At 46.0% G+C, this 24,113-nt stretch overlaps 1 protein-coding gene across 1 annotated transcript in view; it reads right to left on the reverse strand.

The window, feature by feature from the left end:
* Window positions 1-24,113, reverse strand: part of dph6 (diphthamine biosynthesis 6) — a gene marked incomplete at both ends in the record, with an annotated part of 76,230 nt that overhangs the window by 30,904 nt on the left and 21,213 nt on the right. Inside the window, 9 exons of the mRNA XM_080012751.1 lie at window positions 2,422-2,602; window positions 2,847-2,976; window positions 4,306-4,437; window positions 6,072-6,240; window positions 8,706-8,799; window positions 8,923-9,017; window positions 9,545-9,606; window positions 19,452-19,570; window positions 21,060-21,133. Of these exons, the coding sequence (XP_079868877.1) occupies window positions 2,422-2,602; window positions 2,847-2,976; window positions 4,306-4,437; window positions 6,072-6,240; window positions 8,706-8,799; window positions 8,923-9,017; window positions 9,545-9,606; window positions 19,452-19,570; window positions 21,060-21,133 (1,056 nt within the window). The remainder of the gene's footprint in view (window positions 1-2,421; window positions 2,603-2,846; window positions 2,977-4,305; window positions 4,438-6,071; window positions 6,241-8,705; window positions 8,800-8,922; window positions 9,018-9,544; window positions 9,607-19,451; window positions 19,571-21,059; window positions 21,134-24,113) is intronic.

A 24,113-nucleotide genomic window follows, 5' to 3' on the forward strand; every position in this document is an offset into this window, starting at 1 on the left:
AGGACACCTTCAGAGGACTTGTGGAGTCCATGTCTCCATGTGTCAGAGCTTTTTGACGGCATGAGGGGGAACTACACAATATTGGTTGTTATTAGTGGTTGTTTTAATGTTGTGGCTGATCAGTGTATTTACCAAGTGATTGATGTGATTTTTGATACCTTCATTAAATAAAGCAAACTGAAAGCCTGGTTTTTGCATTACATCACTGATAAATATGCTTAAAAGACAAAAGGTAGTAATAAATCAGTTGGAAGAACTTCAAACAGCGCATAACAGCCCTGACCACAAACATAAAATCCGTCAAGCTGAGAAGAAAGCAATTATGGACAAAATCAGAAAAGTGAAGTTAAATACGGACTCTAATCAGAACTTATTAAGTCAAACTCTGCAATAAATCCATCCATCCATAAATCAAAAAAACGTTGTCTTTACAGCTCACGGCTGTTTTCCGATATCACACATTACCATACCACAGCAGAGCCCCCCAGCACCATAAAGGTTAAATAATTCTTTACATTAGGTAAGATTTGAATATGTCAGCTTGTCAGGACAGTGAGACATGACAAGCCATGCATGTGGATGAATTCAACCCTTCATAGAGATGAACAGATGGATGGGTGGATGGGTGGACAGACCAACGGTGCTCCAAGTCCCAAGAGCATTCTCGATCCCATTAAGATCCCTTCTACAATATTCTCCTTACTGTAGAACCAGAGCCACTCTGGTCCCAAAAGAGCCGCACGCCCTACACCAAATTTAACTGCAGACGAAGACAAATAAGTTTCACGTGGCCCGAAGTCCAAAATTGGGGACTTTAATCAAGGAACTAAGTGTCTGTCAGACCTCAATAATTGATAAACAATTGGCCTTAATCGCTCAGTGAAAGGCAATTGCTATTCATTTACTTTTTCCATAATTATTATTATATTCCATCATCTGTTTAAAATTCCCTTTACAAAAGTATATTTGCCACGAATAATTAATAAATCAATAAATAAATAAAATAAATAAATTAACAACGAACTAAATAAATTCATTAATATATATTTTTTAATAAAATAATAAAATAACTATTTAAGGCCAAAGACACCATTTGAGACCCGCCCCCGCCTTGCATTGTCAAATTCCACTTTTAATTACCAATTATCCTTGGGGACACGAGGTAGGGTGTATGGCTGCGAGTTATGATTCTTTGTTTGTTGATAGAGTGCTGTCAACACAGCCAAGGAGGACGACGCCTACTGAGACAGAGATGCAGGGAGTGCACACACACAGCGATCGGGGAAACGGCATCAATATGTAAAAACCTCCGGCTGCGCTGAGGAGCTGTTAATTCAGATTTTTGTTCCTATTCAATGATGGCGGTCGCAGCGGAGGAGGAGGAGGAGGAGGAGACGCGGCGGGGGATCGTGGGATCGCTGGGACGGCTCCACACACGGCCGAGCGAACAAACTCCAGCGACCGATCGATGGACCGATCGCTGTATCGTAAAGGGAGCGATACCGCGCTGTTCTTCTTCCGGGAGCGACACCCACGGTGACGTCAGCCGCCTGCGTCAATTTCATAACTCGGTGGGACTCCATTGAGGAAATAATGCATCGCCAGTCGCTGTTTAAAAGCCAAACCCGATTCCAAAAATAACTTCCTCACAAGGATCCCCGGGGGCTGCAGCGACACGTCGGGGTGGACGTGCCGGTACAGTCTGATCCACACATGTTCTCACTCAGGAGGGGATGTTGGCTGCGGGATCAAGGACGGTGGTGGAGGAGACGGACACCGGGCCTTGTTGACAGTACCGTGACAAGGCAAATCCCCCCAAAGTGCATGCTGGGTAAACAGCGCGCCAAGCCAGCCGTGCAACCGCGGCTCATGCTTCCTGCGCTCGGCCTTTGTAGACGACATTCCTCCCACAGGTTGGAAACAATGTGATTTACAAACAAGAGCAAACATGGACGTATATACCGCTCGCTAAATCCACCCGAGACCAATTCCAAGACCTATTTTGGAGGACGACGTTTATCAAGGGAGGCTCTGAAAAATGTCTGACGCTACGTCCCATCGAAGTCTTGAGAACTCGAGAAAATTCGATCTCGACCCCGTCCTTCTCCACGGAAAAATGCGAAAGTACGGCCATTTAAGTGGGATTTCCGAGTCGGAATTTTGGGGAAAAGATCGCTCGGACACACAGGGGATGCCGCCAAGATGACATATCGGGGATTAGGTTTTTAATTGAAAACACGTCTAACCCGATCTAAACAACTCTGTAGTTTTCGTGTTATGTTAACATCGGATTTGTAGCTTGTAGAATTCACAAGATTTGCCAAACAAAGTGGACAAGCTACACCTCACACCTAGATTACAACCGCCGCATCAATGTTTTCAGGCTTGAGGCTCTTTCCCTGGGGGCTGTACGGGCCTTACCTTGAGGGCCTGGCTGTAGGGCCCGATGTTGGCCGGGGCCCAGTGGGACAGGCTCTGGACGTGCAGGGCGTCTTTCTGGAGGACGGAGCCGTCCTCTGGGGTCTGGGAGCAGTGCTGGTGGTGGAGGAGGCAGTCCATCTGAAGGAGCCGACCGGCGACCAGAGGAGCCTGGACACACACCCTGGGTGGAGGGTGGAGGTAGAAAGGTAGAAACAGATGGATATACAGTAGATAAACAGATATATACTGTCGATAGAGACTTCAGGTTCAAGGATATCTGGGCTGCACGGCTGGAGCAGAAACATGGAATCTGGACGTGTACTTTCTGAACCTGGAGTTTTCCACCTCTGCCATTTTCAAAGAGAAAGAAAAAAAGGGACAAAAAATAATTTAGCGTTCAGACTTCAACATGAGTGTTTATGTACCTGGCTGGAGGGTTGGTACCAAAGTACTTCTTATAGACAGAGTTGAGTTCACCAAAGTCCTCCAGGCTTTGCGCGTACAGGTGAACCAGGACGACGTGCTTCATCTGGAGGCCCCTGCCGTCCAACTCGGCTGGGAAAGCAAATTTAACATTCGAGGGCGTTGGAATACGGTCGCCACAAACCATTGTCAACACACACGCAGGCGTGGACTAGAGCGGCTTCTTAATCTCGGGCTTTCTGTTCGGTATTGGACTTTATACACATTGAGACGTGTTTACTGTTGGTGCTGCTTTCAAGTGGTAATGGTGTTTTTTTTTGTGGGGTTTTTTCCCCCCTCCCCACTTTGGTACAATGCAGTGTGTGTACACACGGAGCCCTTTGGATGCAAATGGGAGGCAAGTGCTCAAAGCGAAGCCTCTCTCCTCTCCACAATCACAGCCCAAAAGAGCTTCAAGTTTGTTTTTCCTCCGCCGACGCCGGCGTCTCAGACTACTTCACCCTCATACAAAGAGGTTGTTCATTAAATATTAACTTGTTTAATATTGTCTCTTGCCCTGTGAAGGCTGTTTCAGCCCGGCACCGCGATAAACATTAAATATGCTTTTCATCTTGCGCTTCTCTTTCTCCATCAAAAAGGGGAAAAAAAGAAAGACAAAAAAAAAAAAAAAAAAAAAAACACTGTGTAAACGCCTGCACTTTTAAAGTTCTTCGGGGCAAAAATGATAACCCACCCAGCGTGGAGGCATTGCGTGTGCATGTGCATGTGCATGTTTGTGTACGCGTGGCTGTGTGGGTAGAAGCGGGTAATTTGAAGCCTGCGTCCTCGTTTGGTGGCGCCTGCCATCGCTCCCCGTGACGGACGGAGCCTCTGACAGGCTGCGGCTCTGGGTTTTGTTTTTTTTTTTTGTTTTTTTTTTGCCTTCTTTTTTTGAATAAAGAATTAATATTTGCTGTTTTGATGCACCTCCTCAAGTCTGTGTTTTGTTTTTTTTTTTTTCGAGGAGAACGAGCTGAGCGCCCAGGGGACCAAGAAGTTCTCCCCAAAGTGTTTTGTTTTTAAGGAAAGAAAGTGAAGAACAATAAACCCCCCCGCCTCCCCCCCTACTGTGTCTGCTGGGAGTGTGTTTAACTACCTCTGGACAAAGCAACGCTTCTGATCACGGCACATTCTGAATCCATATCTGATCGAGGAACACATGGATTATTTACGGTTTCTTTGCATCGTTTACTTCTGTGATTTTGTAAAAAAAAAAAAAAAAAAAAAAGGCCAAAAAGAATTTTCTAGTAGCTGCGTTCCTTGCTTCTTTTCTCTCTGAGTTAAAAAAAATACATTTATGGGTTTTTTTTCCATAGCCCTGGAAGATCAGTCAAGTGTGCTCCTTCTTCCTTTCTTTTCCATCTCTCTCTCTCTATCTCTCTCTCCCTTTCTCTCTCCCTCTCCCTCTCTCTCTCTCCATACCTTGGAGCGCTGTGAAGGCGGCCGTGGTTTGGCCCTGGATTCCAGGCTCCGTGCTCTGGAGCCCAGTCAGGCCGGATATCCACTGAAAGCCTCTGGAGGTTCTGGGTGAGGACGAGGGCGAGAGGACCGGAACTGGAAGAGCAAAGAGAGAACAGGAAGAGGAACATTTAGTCTGAAGTAGAGGTCTTCACCGAACCGAAACCGGACTACCCCCAAAGCCCCTGGGGTCCCCTCCAGGACCCGTATGGATTTGTGGGTTTGTTTGGGTCAGGTCTCATTGTAATGGGTCTATTGGGTCTGTGTGTGTTTAAGTGTAAAAACCCGAGCGGATCTGAGAGGAACATGTGGAAGGGTTCTAGTGTGGAACATTACAAGACTATCATTCTGACCCTTTGCATTTCATCTGACATTGTCAGGCGAGAAAAACACTTCAAATTTTAGGAGGAATTTCCATTATCGGGTCGGTTCATTATTCCGTTGCAGAATAATGTCTGTGGTGTGAGGGTGGTGTGGTTTAAGCTGCCACACCTGTCTTGGGTCTGGGTAATTGGGCCCCGGGATCAGGGTGGCAACGAGCAACAGGTAAAACCCCCATCCCCACACACACATGGGTAGAGCCTCTGTCATAACAATGTTCCATCTGCTCCCGGCTTGTTCCGTCTTGCCCACTCTATAATAAACGTTGATGTTTGCAGCATCTCTGCCTGTGTCTCTGTGTCGGAGGGCCCTGACAATGCTACTCGGGTGGAGTGGCGGGCGGATCTGCCACAATGTCTAAATGCCTCAGAAACAATTCAAATCAATTGCCTCAATTTCTGAATCGATTTGAGCATTGTAATATTGATACTTAATTGGGAACACATATATCCATTCATTTGTGATTTTGGTTGTATTTCATTTAAGCAGAAAATGGTTGCATGCCATTTGTGTAGTCGACCTTTCGTGAATTTGTTCCGTCAAAGGTTTTTGTAATGAACGTCGGATCGTAAAGTGAAAAGTGTCAATAGATCGAATCGTACAGAATCTCATCGTGAGTCATCGCATCGAGATCGGCTTGAAACGATATTGAATAGAATTGTGACCCAGCTTGCACTGATCTCTTTAATCTTTATCTCCCTCTACTCCCAAAATAAATAAATAAATATATATATATATATATATATATATATATATATATATATATATATATATATATTTATTTATTTATTTTGGGAGTAGAATATATATAGCATATATATATATATGCTCTTATCTCTAATGCTACTTATTCCTGGAGGTTTGCTGTGACTGCTATACAGTTGGTTTGATACCACCAACAAAATCTATATTTATTTATGTATTTATTATAAGTCGCTCTGGATAAAAGTGTCTAAATAATATAATGTAACGTATCCAAATTGAACCGTGAGATTGTGCCCAACACACAGCCCGAGCGAAAGGCTCCATATCAGGAGACTCATACGTGAGTGAAGTGGATCTGAGAGAGAATCGTTTCAAAGGCGAGTCAATCTCTGCTGAAAGACGGCCATGACACCAACCCGTGCCTCAAGAGTGTGAATCCAACACTCCCACGCAGACGAGTATCATCCACACACGCGCACGGGCAAGCACATGTACACACACACACACACACACACACACACACACACACACACACACACACACACACACACACACACACACACACACACACACACACACACACACACACACACACACACACACACACACACACGCACAGACATGTGCACTCCACCATGTCTCACCGTGGCCGTGCTGACAGCCCACACTCAGATTTAATGCAAATTCTCGCCGCCCTTCTCCGTCTTCATCGGCGTGCTCCACCTCCTCCGTCACGTCGTCGCCGGCGTTACGGCAAGGGCAGTGACCGCGGGACAGAGCTGCCGCCACCGCCGCCGCCGCCGCCACCTCGTCCTGCGGGAGAGACATCGGAGGGAACATGCTGAGCGTACGGTCCACACAGCGAGCAGAACACAGAAGAGGAGGCAAAGCACAGCATAACGGGCAGAGTTTCCGGTTCGGCACGTACGTACGTCTACAATGATAATAAAATATGACAAAACATGCTAATGTATTCATGAATTAGGGCAAACGGGACCGGGCGGCATTTTCTAATACTGAAATTCAATCACGCCGCTTGTCAATCAAGGCATCTGGTGACGAGGGGGGAGCGGGAGACATCTTTCTGGCTTTTTATTCTTCTGTTTATCTATCCTCTAAATAACACATCATTAGCATTCTCCAAGGCAGGAATATTACCTGCCAAACCCTGCTGCCGAGGCGTCGTGCATTAAAATACATATTTTATATTTACTCAACACCACCCTCCCCCAGCAAACACTCCCCCCACCTCCTCACCCTCCATCATCTGCTGTCAACCGCATTAGCCCATATGATAATCAAATTAATTTCTCTCTCTCCCTCTCTCTCTCTCTCTCTTTCACTCTCAAAAACAATGGCTTTGCTAGCGTTAACGGAGGGCAAATGATGAGCCCTGCCCCCCCCGCCCCGGTTCCCCCCGTCCCCCCCTTCCCCCCCACATCTCTCCCCCACCCCGAGCCCGGTGCCGATGTCACCACCGATCTGTCACCCTGACGAGAAGAGCTTCAGACTGCTGCACCAGGGCAGGTTCTCCCCTGGTTCCCTCCCTTCCTCCCTCCCCCCGCTCTCCCACCTCCCCCCGCCCACCCTCCTCCTCCCAGGCCTCGGATCTCCCCTGCTCTAACCCCAAAACACCTCCTGAGGGTGTGTGTGTGTGTGTGTGTGTGTGTGTGTGTGTGTGTGTGTGTGTGTGTGTGTGTGTGTGAGTGAGCGAGTTAGTGGGGGGGGGGTAGAAAATACATGGCTGTAGGGAATTAGGCTGGGAGGTGGGGTGGTCAGGGAGGTTGTGGGGGGGGGGGGGGGTTTCAGCACAGCCCCCCCACCCCCCATGTAAGAGTGCAAATACGCACATAAACAGTTGTCCACACACACAAACATGCAAACACACACACACACACACACACACACACGCACACACCCAGCTAGAGGCCTGTGCTCCTCCTTGGTGTGACCCTCTCGTACCGTCGGCTCCCCGCAAACATCCCATAATGCCAGGGAGCCTCGTCAGCCGCCGGACGCCGCATCAAAACAGACAGAGTCCCAGCGTGTGATAACACAGTGGATAACCGAGCCCCGCCTCCCGACGACAAAATGAAAGTATTTCCACGTTAAAGCGCGACACCATCCCCACCTCCGTCTTTTCTTTTACCTCTTCCTCTCTCTTTCTCTCTCTCTCTCGCTCTACTATCGCAGAACCCTCCCACCCCCTATCCCCTCCCGCCTCCCCCTCCTCCACCACACACCAACCCCCCCCCCCCCCCCCCCCCCCCCCCCCGCCTGCGTCTGCCCAGCCGGCTACCTGAATGCAAAGCGTCTTAATGTGAGCGGACATGTTTATTAAGCCGGGCCTCGTTTCAGGGCGGCAGCGAATATTGCAGACGTCAAAGTAGGCCAACGCGGAGCTAGAGGAGAGAGAGAGAGGGAGATAGAGGGGGGAGAAAGAGACTGATTGAGGGAGAGAGAGAGAGAGAGGGACCATGAGCGAGAGGGAGGATGATAGGAAAGAAGAGGCCTGATGGAGGCTCGTCTACCACCCCCAACCCACCCCTACAGTGTATTTCCCTCTTTCCCCCTCTTTCCCCCTCTCTCTCTCTCTCTCTCTCTCTCTCTCTCTCTCTCTCTCTCTCTCTCTCTCTCTCTCTCTCTCTCTCTCTCTCTCTCTCTCTCTCTCTCTCTCTCTCTCTCTCTCTCTCTCTCTCTCTCTCTCTCTCTCTCTCTCTCTCCCCCTCCCTCCCTCCCTCGCGCGCGCTCTCTGCTCGTTGACAAAGTTATCAGCCGCCAGAAGTGAATGATCTGGTTCTTTCAATTTGTCTGGCAATGAAAACTGTATTTAGACTAAGCCCCCAAAAGGGCAGTCAAACTTTTGATGAAAAAAATCACAGATTCAACATTGAAGGAACATCATAAAAACGCTGGGTTCTTGGATTGCTTCTCACCAGGGTTCTCCAACTGGCAACCCAGAGGCCATTCAGCATGGATGTGTATTTGAGTAAGAACAAATGTGTCCCCTATAACCTTGCATATTCACATTTTGTATATTTATTATATTTTTATATTTGACTATTTCTGTTTTGTATTTCTCAGCTATTTGTATATATTTGGAAATTTGTATTTTTCATGTAATTTTTAATTAATAATAATAAAGAAATTCATCTATTTATTTTTCTTATTTGTATTAAAAAAAATCTGACTGTACTGTAAATGTCACTTGGTGGAATAAACTCAACATGATTCTGATTTGTTCTCCGGAGTTGAACAGAACTGTTTTATGGACTCACGGCGTCTTTGTTCTCCGTGTGCATCTTGGTGAAGCGCAGGAAGCCGACTGGAGCGAAGGCATCTGCCGAGTGGATCACCGTCTCCATCGCATCGCTGCACAGAAAAATTTAAAATAAACTTTGCAAAAAAGTTTCTGACAAATTAACATCAACGAGTTTTACGAGCAGCCGCACGTTCGTGGAACTGAAATTTGAGGTTTTATGAAACTCCACTCACATGACGATTCTCTTCCGAAACAGTGGGCAGTCGAGAGTGAAGGTTTCATATTCTCCACCTTCTCCGCAAATATGGACTCCATACTTTTCAGAGAGCTGGTTGGAAAGATAAATATTATTAATTTAAAAAAAAAAAGTAATTATTTTGTTAAAGAATCCCACATTTGACATATATATTCATTCAATGTATTGGGGTAACGCATTTGCTCCTCTATATGACGTTTGCATTGTTTTGTGGTGGGGTCCACGTGCATGAATTTAATAAAGCAGCATAGCTAGTTGTGGTCAGTAAACTGTCGATGTGGAAGAACATTCACAACAAAAAAAAAGCACCCACCGACAAAAAAATAATGGATGTTGAAAAAAAGAGTTTTCAAGGGAATTTTGGGACTCGTAGTGTATTCCACCGAAACACAGGCGGCCTTTTGGATTGCCACTTTAAAGATTAATTCTCTTGCTATGTCATGTGTCAAATCCTTCAAATCACACAAGTAATACAAAAAAATAATTGCATCAGTGAAATAACTATTATCGAAAGAAAGGTGTATCCACGGCAGGCCTCTACGAGAACATAAACACATGAAGGTAAACCATTTCCCGAAAGGACCATAAACTAGAATTACCTGTTTGAGATAGGGATGCATGTCCGCCAGAGATTTCCCCAAATGCTTGACTGGATCCAGGCCTGGGATCAATGCAAGAAATGCAGACAGAGAAACGGATACATTAAAAAAAATATACATATACACAAATGCCCCAAGACACACACACACACACACACACACACACACACACACACACACACACTCCCTGATACACACAAACATTCAAGAGAGAGAGCTGATCATGGCCAGAGAACCTTGATTGAAAATGACAGGCTTGGATGTTTCACGGGCGGATGCGTAAACCTGAACCCTGGATCTATTTGTTTGACTTTGCAAGTAGTACACACACAGACACACACAGACACACACACACACACACACACACACACACACACACACACACATACACACACACACAAACACACACACACACACTCCCCTCCGGGTAACCTGGGCAACAGTTGCCGGGTAAAGACCCCGCCGCTCATCGTGTTTACCTTTGAGAACATAAACTTTGGAAAGAGATGTTGTTTATTTGCCTTTTTCCCTCACGTGCCCCTGAAACGGTGTGTGGCAGTGACTCAGAGGCCTGGGAAGAAAGGCAGAAAAGGAACAAGGGGAAAGAGAAAAGGAATAAGGGGAAAGAGAAAAGGAACAAGGGGAAAGGGAAGGAAGGAGACGAGGCAGAGCCACTGGTGCCACACTCCTAAATATACTTATCTGGTAAACAAAGGCATCAGACGCTGGTTATTAACCCTGCCGTCTCTTATTTCCCTCCTGGTTTTATTGAAGGCTTTGATCAGTTCTATTTAGGGAGAAACAGGAAAGGGGATGTCCACAAATTAAAGAAAAGTGAAAGTGAATTGTGTTCTGAGTTTGTCACGCCAAAGAAAAATGTGTTATGAACCACCCAGACAAATCTGAACGATTCAAAGAATCACCAAGTATATAAAATTAGGTTTCAAAATCATAGAAAAACAGATGATTTGAGACACAAGTCTGAGAAAATCCACGTGAAGTGAGTTCAAATATAAATTCTGAAAATAATCCATGACTATACTATTATGTTATAATGTATTGTATGGCTCTAAAAACCTGGCTCCTTCTTCCATGAGAAAAGAACCAATTCAGACAAAAATGGCCGTCAAGACCGTCGGATTTCGGGGTCTATGAGGAAACAAAGGTTGGGAACCCCTAATCTAGTAAAGCAGCAAATTAAAGAGGATGAACTAAGTAAGTGGCCATGTAACCCTTCTACGATGTGGAGTGTAATACCTGCCTATGGCTGTACTATATAGTCACTAGAACCCAAAAGTTAATTCTGATGACCTCCCACATACTTCACGTCTTCACTTCGGCTTCCTACTTATTAAGTGACAAAATCATTAAGAAGTTAATAACGACCTACACGGCACGATAGGAAGTTATGACAGGAAGGATGTCACAATAAGAGGAATTCGCGAAATGGTCCGCACCATTTCCCTCCCTGAAAATCCAATCAGAGGACAATTCGATTTTCCAGGATGTCATCACCTGCACGCGGTCTCCTGGTCACCAGCATGTGTTTAATTAGAGAAACAAAGTTAATCGTAATGTGAGAATCTCCTTCTTTTTTTTTTTTTTTTTGCTTCCCCCTCTCTCCCCCCTCCGGTGGCCCGACAACCTCAAAGGTCAACGTGTCACCGTGGCGCACCCTCGGGGAGCTGGAGGGTGAGGAAGAGGAAGGAGAAGGTGGAGAAGGAGAGGGAAGAGTCTTCGCCCGCAGCCTCTCCTCCGTGCCCCTGGTGCTCCAGCGCTATGGGGAAGCGGGAGAACGAGGATGGGAGAGCAACGGTACGTGTAAAAAAAAAAAAGGCACTCATTCTCCCTCTTCCCGGGGGATCCGTGGGCTTAATTAGTGTGAGAATATCTAATCTCGACATCGTCTCATCTTAACCCTGCCACAAAGGTAATAAGGAGCGAAAAGCATTAAAATTCAATCCCATTTTAAATATCCCCTTTAATTAGTCATGCCTTTTAACAAATTTTAATGATTGGCGCCAAATTGCTGAGGGGATGTCGCTTTTTTTAATATGTTCATTAACTTCCCCTGGTTTTAAATAATATATGATACATGATTGGCTATTTACAGGATGGGAGGCAAGATGGAGACCCCATGTGAGGGGAAGGGGAATCGGAGATAAAAAATGATGTGAACATGGCATTAAAGTGACGGCGTTAGTCCTGAGACCACTTAACAGTTGTACGAGTTATGCTTAATTGGTATTACCTATAGACGAAAGGTTAGCAAAACAGTTAAGAGGCTGAGGTAGGTGCAACACAGTCCGCGACGGGAAAGAAGTCTTTACGTCTCCATCAATATAAAACCGCTCATTTACATGTTCTCCACGTCCCCGTCTCCTCTCAACCTGTTTTACAACTTGACCCAAACCCAATTACCTAACCTCATTATGCCACATTAAACCCAAATAAGCCGCCTGGAAGCTGCAATTAGTCTGCCACCGGAGATCGCAAAACCGCACTTTTGTCAGGAAAAGGAGCGTCGCTTCGTGAGACGAGAGGAACAGATCCCTCTAACATGTGGCTTTTTTTTTCCCCCCTCTTTTTTTTTTTTTTATCACATATTATTCCATTTAAAAAACGCAATCTAAAGCAGTGAACTTTACAACCAAGCTCAGTAATAAGGAACAGCCTTTTTTTTTTATTTATACATTTTAAACCGTTCAGTCGGAATGATCAAGGATTACAAATCCTGAAAGCCTGAGCTCTATTTAAATAACAATAATAACAATGCCTGTTTTATGTTCTGGAATGAAAAAAAAAAATAAAAGGAGTATCGTATCCAGGACATAATTAAAGAGCAAAATAAAACACTGTAAAAATAGCCAAAGACGCAAATTCATGGCGGTATCACAAAGATAAACCATATGAGAAAAAAAAAAAAAAGCTGATTATAGAACGCCCCTTGAAACCCTACAAACCAGAGCTAAAGCGCCGAGATGAAAAGATCAACTCTATTATTCTTCTGAAGAGAAGAAACACAAGAAGTCGATGGCAATTATTTCCGGCGCAAAGAGTTTGACTAATTCGATTTTTTTTTTCTTCTTTATTTGATTTTTTTTACAATCCCGAATCCACCTTTATAAACAGGTCGATTCATGTATCTAAAGTTTCCCCATTTAATTGAACCCCCCCCCCCCCCCCCCCCCTCCGCTTCTGATCCTGCGCTGAGCCTAATGCCGAGATGGGAGATAGTGTCTGAGCTGCGAATCACACACATCCGCGGCCTGTCTCCAGACCTGCCACCGCGACTGACAGCCCGCCTTTAATCCTCGCCTTCAGAGAGAGGGAGAGAGAGAGAGAGAGAGAGAGAGAGCCGGCTGAAAGAGGCATTATCCATCTATGCCGTATATACTGTATCTATAATTTATCTTTTATTTGGGGTTATCTATACTTAATACAACGTCAGCACAAAAACTGCTCGTCACAAGCGTCGTGAACTGGGTTCCTGTGGCCGAGCGGCTCCGCAGGGCGCCTAAGATCACCGCGCTCGATGCCAGGCGTCGGTCGGAGTGGTGTAATGCGCGCCTGCCATTGGACTCCGGAGCGGTGGAAACGCGTTCTCATGAGCGATGAATCACGCTTCACCATCTGCCGTCTGATGGTTCTGATGAATCTGGGACCCGCCTGGATGCAAAGTGCCGACCGTAAAGTTTGATGGTGGAGGAATAACAGTCTAGGGCTGTTTTTTTTTTTGTTTTTTTTTCCTCGTGGTTTGGGCTCCCTCCCACCGTTCCAGTGAAGGGAAATCTTAATGCTACAGCATACAATGAAATTCTCGAGAATTATGGGCTTCCAACTTTGTGCGACAGTTTGGGTAGGCTACATTTCTGTCTTTTTCAGCGTGACAATGCCCCTGTGCACAAAGCGAGGTCCATAAAGACGTGATTTTACCGACTCTGGTGTGGAACAACCTAACAACCTGACTGGCCTGCACAGAGCCCAGATATTAAGTGGTGATATATATTATAAGTATATATATTTATATTCCTCTTGATTACAAAATGAAATTGCTAAGTTGATTTATAATGCTCTTCCACTTTTCTAAATTAAAATTCAATTAACCCGAACCCTGAGCAGGAGACTGAGGAGAATGCAACCCCAGCCAAGGTCACACCATTCAAACCTCAAGCAGCTCATTCATCATCCGCCGTCGCTGGATTTTGCCCGGGTTGCCACATCACTTCAATATCAGCGTTTCAGATTTGTCGATACCATTTCACAGATTTCTCTTTGCCAAGGTGGCATTAAAGGAGGTCCCAAATGGAAGAAAAACCCCTTTGTGAAGATCAAATGTCTTGCTGTTGTTGTAGTTTCGTTATCTTCCACAGTAGGGTCTTTTGTGACTTATTGTCATGGGGATGAGGGACGAATGAAAAAAAAATGATGGTGAAAATTATGGTTCATCTCAGAATACAATTCTGAGATGAAATGCTCCAGAATTGAGAGAAAAGCCAAATCATTGAAGACGAAATTGACTTTTCTCTAAGAATTATGATTTCATTTTTGTAATTCCGAGATTTAACTCAGAACTCAACTATATATATATGTATGTAATTTTATTCGACTCTATTCCTCTTAATTCCTTCGCTTTCCTTACTACTCACAATTTGTCATATATATTAAAGCACAGAATTCACACAGAGAAAAGAGACAAAGAGAACGTCCTTCCAGAGCACCACGCAGCGATAAAAGGATCCGATGGATAAACCGCGATTTTACACGTGCCAATTAAATCCAGAGCCCACGACCAATTAGCCGCTGAACCTGGAACCCCAACACACACACGCACTAATCAATCAATTAACTAATTAGAGGAATATTTAATGTTGGCATTTGGAATCGGCAATTACCCAGGTGATAAAAAAAGGATATTGTGTAATAAAGGAGATCATTTACGAAGAAATGCACGTTTCCCCCCCCGCTGTGGGAGAGAGTTTATTTATCCATTTGTTTATTTATGTGTTGAAGTCGTTCATGTTATTTATCGTACTTCGAGTGTAATCCTTTGAGGAAAGTTAATTTTAGCTCATTTCCAAAACGGCTCTTCTAAGTGGGCAATGAAGGAACATTAAAGCTCTAGTACCACTATTTAGGCCCCGTCCACATGTACATGGATGTTTTTGAAAAGGTAGTATTTTTTTCTGGGTTTTAGCCGCCCGCCCGCAAGGAAACTGCATTTTACGCCACTGCAAAACAAAGCGTTAAAAAAAAACAACAAAAAAACGCCGTCCAGGGCGGGACTTTTCAAAGCTTCGTTTTCCGTGTGTTCATGTGGACGAAGAGAAACGGCGCTTCTTGAAGACGTTGACCCCGACTTGGGCATGCGTCAGCAACCTACGAGCGGCAGCCTGACGACCAGTTTGTTTACGTGTGGTGGAGGCCGAATGGAGCCCGCACGGTGTTGTGTAACACGGAGAAGCTCGACACGCATGCTCCTGACGTTCATTTCAAATCGTTCCTTTTAAATCGACAGGGACTTTCTTATGTTTTTTTTAACGGAAGGGGGGGGGCAGGGGGGGAAGTGTTTTCAGAAATATCCATATACACACAGGTGAGGCCTTAGAAGCCGGATCACACGCATGGTGAGGTATCAGCGGTTTTGGGGGCCGTCTGTTTTGGATGCGGCGGCTTTGCCCCGCAAGACTTGTGTTTTTTTTTTTTTTTTTTTTTTTTTTTTTATCTCCGGCTGAGGTCTTGCACAGGTAAATCTTTCCAAATCTCTCTCTCGCTCTCTCTCTGTCCGTGTCTCACACACACACACACACGCACACACATACACGCACACACACACACGCACACACACACACGCACGCACGCACGCGCACAGACAGACCAAAGGCCCCCGGGTCCGCCCTGCTGTCACCCAATCTCCCTCCGACAGCACACCTCGCTGCTCAGACCTGCTCCCGCCAAAGCTGCAATTATGCGAGTGGTGCCTAAAGTGCCGTGGGCTCCTCCAGCCCTATTCACGTCTCTGCTTTCTAATTACCCCCCGCCCGGGGACAGGTGAGGAGTCAGGGCCCGATAAGATCTGCCTCTTTTTTTTTTTTTTCTACCTGTAGCCAAAACAGACAGACACACACACACACACACACACACACAGACACACACACACACACGCACACACACACACACACACACACACACACACACACACACACACACAAACCCCCTACAGCGGGAAGCTAAGATACACATTCCGTGGGCCACAGCGGGGTAATTTTCCTTTCTAATTATAATCTTCACAAAAAATGCAGAGAATTTGGCCGTTTTAAAGACGCTTGTGTTTAGAATAAAGGGGCCTGAAAGCTTTCGGCGGAAGTCGCCGAGTTCACACGGTGACTGAGGCCTTTGAGGTCGTCGAGGACTTCTCCGTCAGTCTTCCACGTTGCACAAGAAGAGGATTTGGCCAGATAACACAAGACACGCACGCAGGTTTTTGGGGGTTTTTTCCCCGCCACAGAGTGAGGGTGGCGTTCTTAAAAAAGGGACCTTCATTTGCCTCACTACCCCTTTTTATTAGGGGCTGCAACGGGGCAACTCTGGAGGCAGTGGAGAATCTTGTAGATCAGAGAGTTCCAATCTGGGAGGAAAGCCGGAGCGGGAGATCAGGGACGACCTGAGTTCAAGACACATTTCAAGTGAAGGTGAATCAGAAAAGTATTATCTCAACCATATGTGACCCACAATGTCACCAACTTTAGGGTCACATTTCCACATTTGACGAAATGCGATGGAAGCTATGACTTATTAAAGAAATTAAAGAAACGTTTGGAAAACAGAAGGTCAACCTAAGGTAAAACAAAGTTTTAGAAGCATTTCCAGACTTTTGCAGAACAGAACACCCATTTAGAAACACAATGAGTGCTTCAAATGCTTACATTTAGATAGTGCTGGACTTATTCGATGAGATGATGTAATTATAGACATAACTGCGATATAATTGAGAGCGTCCGCCGCCCTCTTCTCAGAATACACAACAACACGGAAATTACCTTTTCACGGGGAAGTGTTATTTCTTGCTTCGGGTGTTTATTTGTAAGTTGTGGCGCAACACTTTTTTAAATCACACGAAGAAGACGCAGTGTTGTCATTCACGATTCGATGCACTCTATAACCTTATAATCTCGAAACGGTTTCACATTCTGACCTCATATCACTCGGAATATGGAAAGATGATCTTGATCTGCATGTTTGCCCCAAGGCGAAGCGTAAGATCGCCCCGTGTTCAACAACTTGTTGGTGAGTAACTCAACTAATGCTGATGGAGCACGTAGCCTCGACTTTTCCTATTTATCTATGTGGCGGACCAAGGGGGCGTGGTCAAGCTGCCGCTGCAGACAGGCGGTGCAGGCTTCCTTCCCCGGGGCCGCTCAGCTGCTGCGGATCGGGCAAATGAACGGAGGGACTCCGCTGATTCGCCCAATCCCAAACCCAGGAAATAATATATGTTTTGTTGTCCCCGCAGTGAGGATCTGCATGCTTGCGGGACATTTTTGACCGGGCGAGTGATCCCAATATGCAAGCCGCCGGACACGACACGGTGGGATCTCGCGAAAGCGCCGAGCGTACAGACTATTTTCATATTGGCCTGCGAGCCCTTGATTTATCTTTTTCGTCACCTTTTTGTTTAAAAGACTGAGAATAAATACACGCCAACCGGCACTGTTCCTGCCTCCTCTTCCTCATTCCCTGCCCCTGCGCAAGAATGCACCTCCACAGGTGGCACCTGAACAGGGATGGCTTGACCACGCCCGCTTGGTCCGCCACAATCTAATATTTAGAAATTCAATTCAATTTTGAAAATAAATTGAGAGAAAAAGTAAAGGGCTGCAAAATGCCCTGGGTTGGGACGTGGTGGGTCACATATACAGTATATAACCTTCTTGACCATTTCTTAATCGAAAAAGGCCTCTGGACAGAATCCCTGATAGCAAGAAGGTTCTGGGTTCAAATCCCACGGGCAGCCTTCCTGTGTGGAGTCAGCATGTTCTCCCATTGCTCGCGCGGGTTAACTCCGGGTGCTCCGGTATCTCCCACCCCCAAAAAGACCTGCGCGTTAGGGTTAAGACACTCCTGCCGATGCCCCCTGAGCAAGGCATCGGTCAAGATCTGGCGTTGGTCCCCAGTCACCGCAACGTGGCAGCCCACTGCTCCTAGATACGTGGGACACTCGGATGAGTCAAATGCCAAGAACTGATTTCCCCCAGAGCGATTAATGAATTATGCAAAATAAAAAAATGTAAATAACAAAAGATAATTGCACCGTCAAACATGGATCTATTAGATCAAGAGTGCTGCGCCGAGGAATTTCAATGAAGAGTCATTTTGACAGTGAAATGATCCAGATATGTAGAAATCTTTGTTCTACGCTGTTTTGTGGGTCATCAGTCATTCCAGGAAACCCTTTTTTTTTTTTTTTTTTTTTTCAACTGATTGCTACCAAAGGGGACAACAAGCACTTAAAGAGAGCAGGTAAACAGTGTCTACATGATGATCTATCACCAGGAGTAGTTGGAGAATAAAAAGAACCCCGCCCACCACCCCCTTTCGTGGCCGTGAGCATCATTTATCAGCGGCACCGTCAAGAGGCACGGGAGGATCCGGCTTCACCGTCAAGGAGTCACCAGGTCGGAATCTCGCCACCATGTAACCCACAGCAAAGAAGAAGAAGAAGAAGAAGAAGTAGAAGAAGAAGAAGAAGAAGAAAAGGAAAAATTCTCTTCTTCTCGCCGTCTCCCCTGCTCTTATTCTGTAATGTGATCTCTTTGTCCTCGGGCTCCAAAACAGGTGACAGCACATTAACCTCCTCCCCTTGGAGCCGGAGCCGCCAAAAAAGCAGAGAAGCTAACTGAGATGAATTCGATTTTAATCTCCAGTTCCCGGGCCGTGTGTTGGGAGCTATGCGTGATGCAGAGAACACCACGCTCCACAGACACAATGGAGACGCGCAGCGCTTATTAACGGCTTTCATTAACGCCCCCCCTCCCTTTCTCCAACCGTCTACCTCCACCTCCCTCCACCCTCTTCTTATCTTTTCATATTGTTCCGCGCTCCAGCGCCTTGGCTGCTGGCACAGGTCTCAACATCGCTTCGAAACCAGATTAATGATTTGGACGTTTTACTCTCTCTCTTCTCTGGTTACATGCCTGCTCTTCTCTTCCTCCTCCTCCCCCTCATAAACCATCCTTCACCCAAAACTCAAAAACTCTGAGCCTTTCATCACTTCACCGTGCCGCTCAACTACCCCTCAGCCATAAGTCAGCAGTCAGCCCCATCATCTATCTATCTATCTATCTATCTACCTACCTACCTACTGTATCTATATATCCTATAAATCCTGTCTATTACTTATTTCATATTGTTTTGTTAAGCTGTTTATTACTTATTTTGAATGTATATATTTGTATATAATATAATCAAGTTCAAGTTCAAGAGATTATTTGTCACATACATACACAGACGGTCGTACATATATGCAGTGAAATGTCATGACACCCGGTGATAACGCACAAGCTCTATGAGCTCGAAAAATACTCAAATGTGCGTAATCGACACAATGTATAAACTCTTACTCTGTACTTTATCCGTACTTTGAGCTAAAGTAATGCCAACGACAAATCAATACACTGACCAAAGTCTATTTTCGTGGGGGGGTTTTTTTTGCAAAGTTTGAACTATGTAAAACTATGTTAAAACGTTTCCTTGGAAGCCGGATTATTACATTTTCTTTTCTTTTTTTTTTTTGTTTTTACAAATGAAAAGTGATCGAAAACGGGGCAACCACACTACTTGAGACTGTTGACGAGGGCCCAAATCGGGTCACCGGGGGCAACTGGGCAACCGTTGACAGTGAACTCACCGAAGGCGGCCACTTTGATGAGGATGGCGTGGAGGCCAGAGGAGATCATCTCAGAGAGCAGGGAGTCCTGGTGGCGGCGCCAGAGGAAGGCCAGGGGCTGCAGACCCAGCCGAAAACACCTGAGCAGCAGGTGAGAGCGTCGGGGAGAGGGAAGGAGGGCAGGAGTGAAGGGGAAGCAGAAGCATAGGGCTCTTATTTTCGTTTTTTGTTGTCAGAACTTTGAAGTCACTTTCACCTCTCGTGGGCTTTGATATCCCCGCAGACCACACTACAACTAGTGGCTTTTCTCAAGGAGTCAAAAGGAGTCATTATCTGGAGAAGGCCCCATCTTAAAGCTGTGGCTGTCTGTCACATGGACGTCTGTCTATAACACACACACACACACACACACACACACACACATAACACACTAACACAACACCGCTGTGTGAGCAGGTAACTAGAGCCTAAACAGGTCTGGGGCTTAAAGGACGCCCGAGGTGGATGGCTGTGTGTGTGTGTGTGTGTGTGTGTGTGTGTGTGTGTGTGTGTGTGTGTGTGTGTGTGTGTGTGTGTGTGTGTGTGTGTGTGTGTGTGTGTGTGTGTGTCGGGGACAAAACAATGGCTGATTGACAGCAGGATTTGTTCATAGGCAGAAAGTTCTGTGGTTTGGCTGGAAATATAAGACAAGAGGCACTTGTGCCGCAATGTGTCCATTTGTACGTCTGGAGGGAGGTGGAGGAAGAGAAGGAGCGACAGAAGATGAAAGATAGAATGGGGAAGAAGGAAAAATAATAGCTGAGAAGGAGAATGAGTAATAGACACATGCACATTTATGGAAAAAAAATAAAATAAAAAAAATAAAAAATAAAAACTCTGACCCTGTAAGTGTAGGATTGCGTGCTGCACACCTAATGCTAAATATCCAATTCGGTGTGTTTATGTGTGTGAGTGTGTGTGTGTGTGTGTGTGTGTGTGTGTGTACAGTTTTGGATGTTTTTCTACCATTCAAACGTATACAGTCATAAAGACTTGTTTCACGATCAGATCTGCCTTTTTGATTGTCTTCATGAAATCCTCCGCGGTAGGTAACATTTATGTTCCACAGCTTGGGACATGTCTGTTGTTTCTGGTTATGAATGAGAGAGAGTATAATAGAGAGCAGGTAATAAAGGTATAATTTACAGTTCAGTTGGCTGTGCAACCAGAGGTAATCTAAGACGAAATCAAATTAGTTTCCTCCTGTCTCTACTTTATTCAGAATAATAGAATGTGTATTTTTCTTTCTTGAAAAGAATGGTTATGGTACTGTTGTGATAATGTTTTGGACAGTGTTTTTCAACCACTGCAGTTAATTTTTTTAATTAATTCCACAAAGAAAAAAGAAAAAAGAAAAATAAAGCAAATTAGCCCTTGTGTTGCAAGATCAAATTTGCAAGGCTGCACAAATTGGAAAATTTGTGTGCCATGCTTTATTTGACGGTGATAGTTTAGATAGACAGCAGAGAGAGAGAGGGGATGACATGCAGCAAATGGCCTCATACCGGATTCGACCACTACGGCAGGGAATTGAGCCTTGAAACTGGCAAGCGCTCGACCAGGTGAGCCACCGCGGCGCCCCAAACTTACACATTTTCAACGCGGACCCTCTGGTAGTCGGACAGAATGGCTCCCACGGACACGGCCTCTACACCTTCCTTCTCCTGTCAGAACGAGGGGAGAGGAGGGAGGGTGAGGAAGGAAACACTGGGGTGGTGTCACCCAGGTGGGTCTGCGGCCCTGAAAACAACCACACCAACCCAAGGGAGCACGGGGCACGGCATGTGGCTGTACACAGATTCAAAATTAGACAGAGAAAACAAATTCTCCATTGATCCCTCGCTCACTAGATTGCCCTGCAGTAGAAGTGTTTAGTGTGTGTGTGTGTGTGTGTGTGTGTGTGTTGCTTTACTGTACTTCTGAGGACCAGTGTGTTTTTAACCATTTGAGTGAGGACATTTTTTGAAGGTGAGGACATTTTGACAAGTTCTCACTGTTAAGTTTAATTAGATTTTATTTTTACTGCACTTTTTATTATGTAGTATTATGTTATTTTTTATTAACAAATCTCTTGTATATATACAAGGAATGAATTGAATACATTTACTTATATGTAAATGTTCCTGGTGAAATAAACTTATTCTGAAAGCAGAACCTGTGTGATTCTTTTCATTTGTAGGCAACTGTAAAAAGGGAAAAAGGGAAATGTATTATGCAACACAAAGACAGGCCAAGTTTTAAGTTTTACCCTCAAGAATATGCTCATATATACAGTATATATATATATTTATACATACAGTTATGGTCAAAAGTTTACATACACTTGTAAAGAACATGTACTGTATTATCAATAGTGACACACACGCACGCACACACACGTGCATACTATACACACACAGGCACACACACACAGTTCCCTATCGTAAGAACTGCAATCAATAAGTCAGGACTCTGCATTCACACAAAATGGCAGAGGATTTGATGACACTGCGCTTCCGTCCCACGTGGGGGTATATATTACCGCAGCCCTCACTTCTTACCTCGCGTGAAAAGAATCCTACCTGAGAATCTTAAATTTCACAGCATTAACTGCTTTCAGGTTCCTAACTCGTACAAGTTCGTGTGAGTCAATGGCTTGAGTACCGTTTGGTGAGGCAGTGTAGTGTTTTCTCACTATTCATTTCAGGCATAAACTTGCCTGTTTGGGAGCAAACAAACATAGTGTCCAGGAGGGCGTATCCGGACCACACGGAGAGGGAAGATCGCCCCCGCTTCTGCACGACGTCAGGGAGTGCCCAGCCTGCGTCCAGCTCCCCCTGGCCACTGTCAGGAGATGAGCGTCGCGCTAGCACGAGGACGCCAACGAAGGGACTATGTCGGAAGACGATCGCGCTTTCCCGGCGAGCATTTGCGCAGGAGCTGGCCATGTTCACGCCGCCGCCACTTCTAGCGCGAGCCCGGCCCCCGTCCCCCCGGCACTTTCCTTCCCAACGCATATCCAGGAGGAACCACAGCAGGGGATGGTAGCTCAGGCGGTAGAGCTGGTGGTCTAGTGATCTAAAGGTTGCTGAACAATTGTAAGTCGCTTTGGATAAAAGCGTCTGCTAAATGTAATGTAATATCCTTCAGGTCCCGGACGGAGTTGTCAGACTCATTCGAGTCCAGCCTCGGCTAGGCTATTGGAGGCCGAACTCGTCAAGGTGTCTCAGCGAGCGGCCAACAAGATAGGCCTCCCCACCACAGCTGTACCAGACACAGGGGTGATTCATGCTGGACAGGGAGTTCTACTCCAGAGCCCCCAGCTGTAGCGCCCCGTCTATCTCACTGTTCCGCGAGGTGCACACAGAGTTGGCGAAGGGCGGGGCTCAGCGCGGGCGACAGTGAGGGAGTTCAGGCCAGGCCCAGGAGCTGGGCTACCTGTCTATCTCTCCGGTGAAGGGGCCCATCGCTGGCTGTCTTGCCCCAGGGGAGGGCATCAGCCTGGGAAAGAAGCACATCCTACATTCCAGGGCAGCCAAGCAACTGGTGTCGCTAGCAGAAAAGGCCTACTTGGCGTCCGGGCAGGTGGCCTGTGCCATCACCAGGCAGGCCCTGCTCCAGTGCTACCAGGCCAGGCTGTTAGAGGAGCTAGATGGCTCGCCCACAAGGTGCCCAGACTGGAAGCATGAGCATAACGAATCCGTGGATCCACAGAATAAGCGGGCACGTGTGCACCAGGCCAGGGTTGCCGCAATGCGCAACGGCTTGGTGCACGTGCGCAACGAACACCAAGGGCTACGTCATCCAGTTTGCCCATCCTCCACCCACTTTCAGACTTTCACAATCAGACAGAGGTTTCCCCAAGAGAGATAAACTCTGGCATCCCTGCCAGAAAAGGGTGGAGTGCGGAGTGTGCCGAGAGAGACAGAGAGGCCCACGGACACGACAGTAGATACTTTGTGGTGCTGACAAATTATTGATATTAGACCTGCAAATGTTAAACAAGCACCTCATGAAAATTTTAATTCAGATGTTGACCGCACATCAGTTGGTGAGATTTATTTGACCAAATCACAGGTTTGTGGATCTAGATCTGAAGGATTCCTATTATCACATCTCCATCCAACCCGGTACAAAAAAAAATCCTTGTTTTGAATTCCTCACACTCCGCGTCAGGTTATTTTTAGCTCCGTAGGTTGTTAACGAAATGTGTGGAGGTGGCGATATGCCAGCAGGGGGTGAGTGTGTACAACCATTTTGATGACTAGTCTCAGAGGGGAGTCAGTCAGGGGGCCAATTTAACTCTTTCCCACCTGTGGAGTCTAGCCTTTGCTGTCAACATGGAGAAACTCGGCCGCAATGATGGCCTGTCTCTCTTCAGCTAGAGTTCGGGCCATCAAGTAATGCGTGTCAAAGTTCGGAGCCGGACGGGTAGTGACATCACTTTTGTGCCAGAGAATGCTGGGCATGATGGCATCAGCAGCCGCGGAACTGTCCCTCGGCATGTTGCGGACCAGAGCGTTTCAGAGAAGAACGCATCCAAACGTTCTTACCCAATAAAGGACAGACACCACAGAATAACCCTGTGGTCAAGGTGCAAGAGGGCGTTATCAGTGTAGAGAAATGCACGGTTCCTTCATGTAGGGTCTGCGCTGGGGAACGGAT

The sequence above is a fragment of the Zeus faber genome, assembly GCF_960531495.2.
Source record: "Zeus faber genome assembly, chromosome: 13".
Lineage (NCBI taxonomy): Eukaryota > Metazoa > Chordata > Actinopteri > Zeiformes > Zeidae > Zeus > Zeus faber.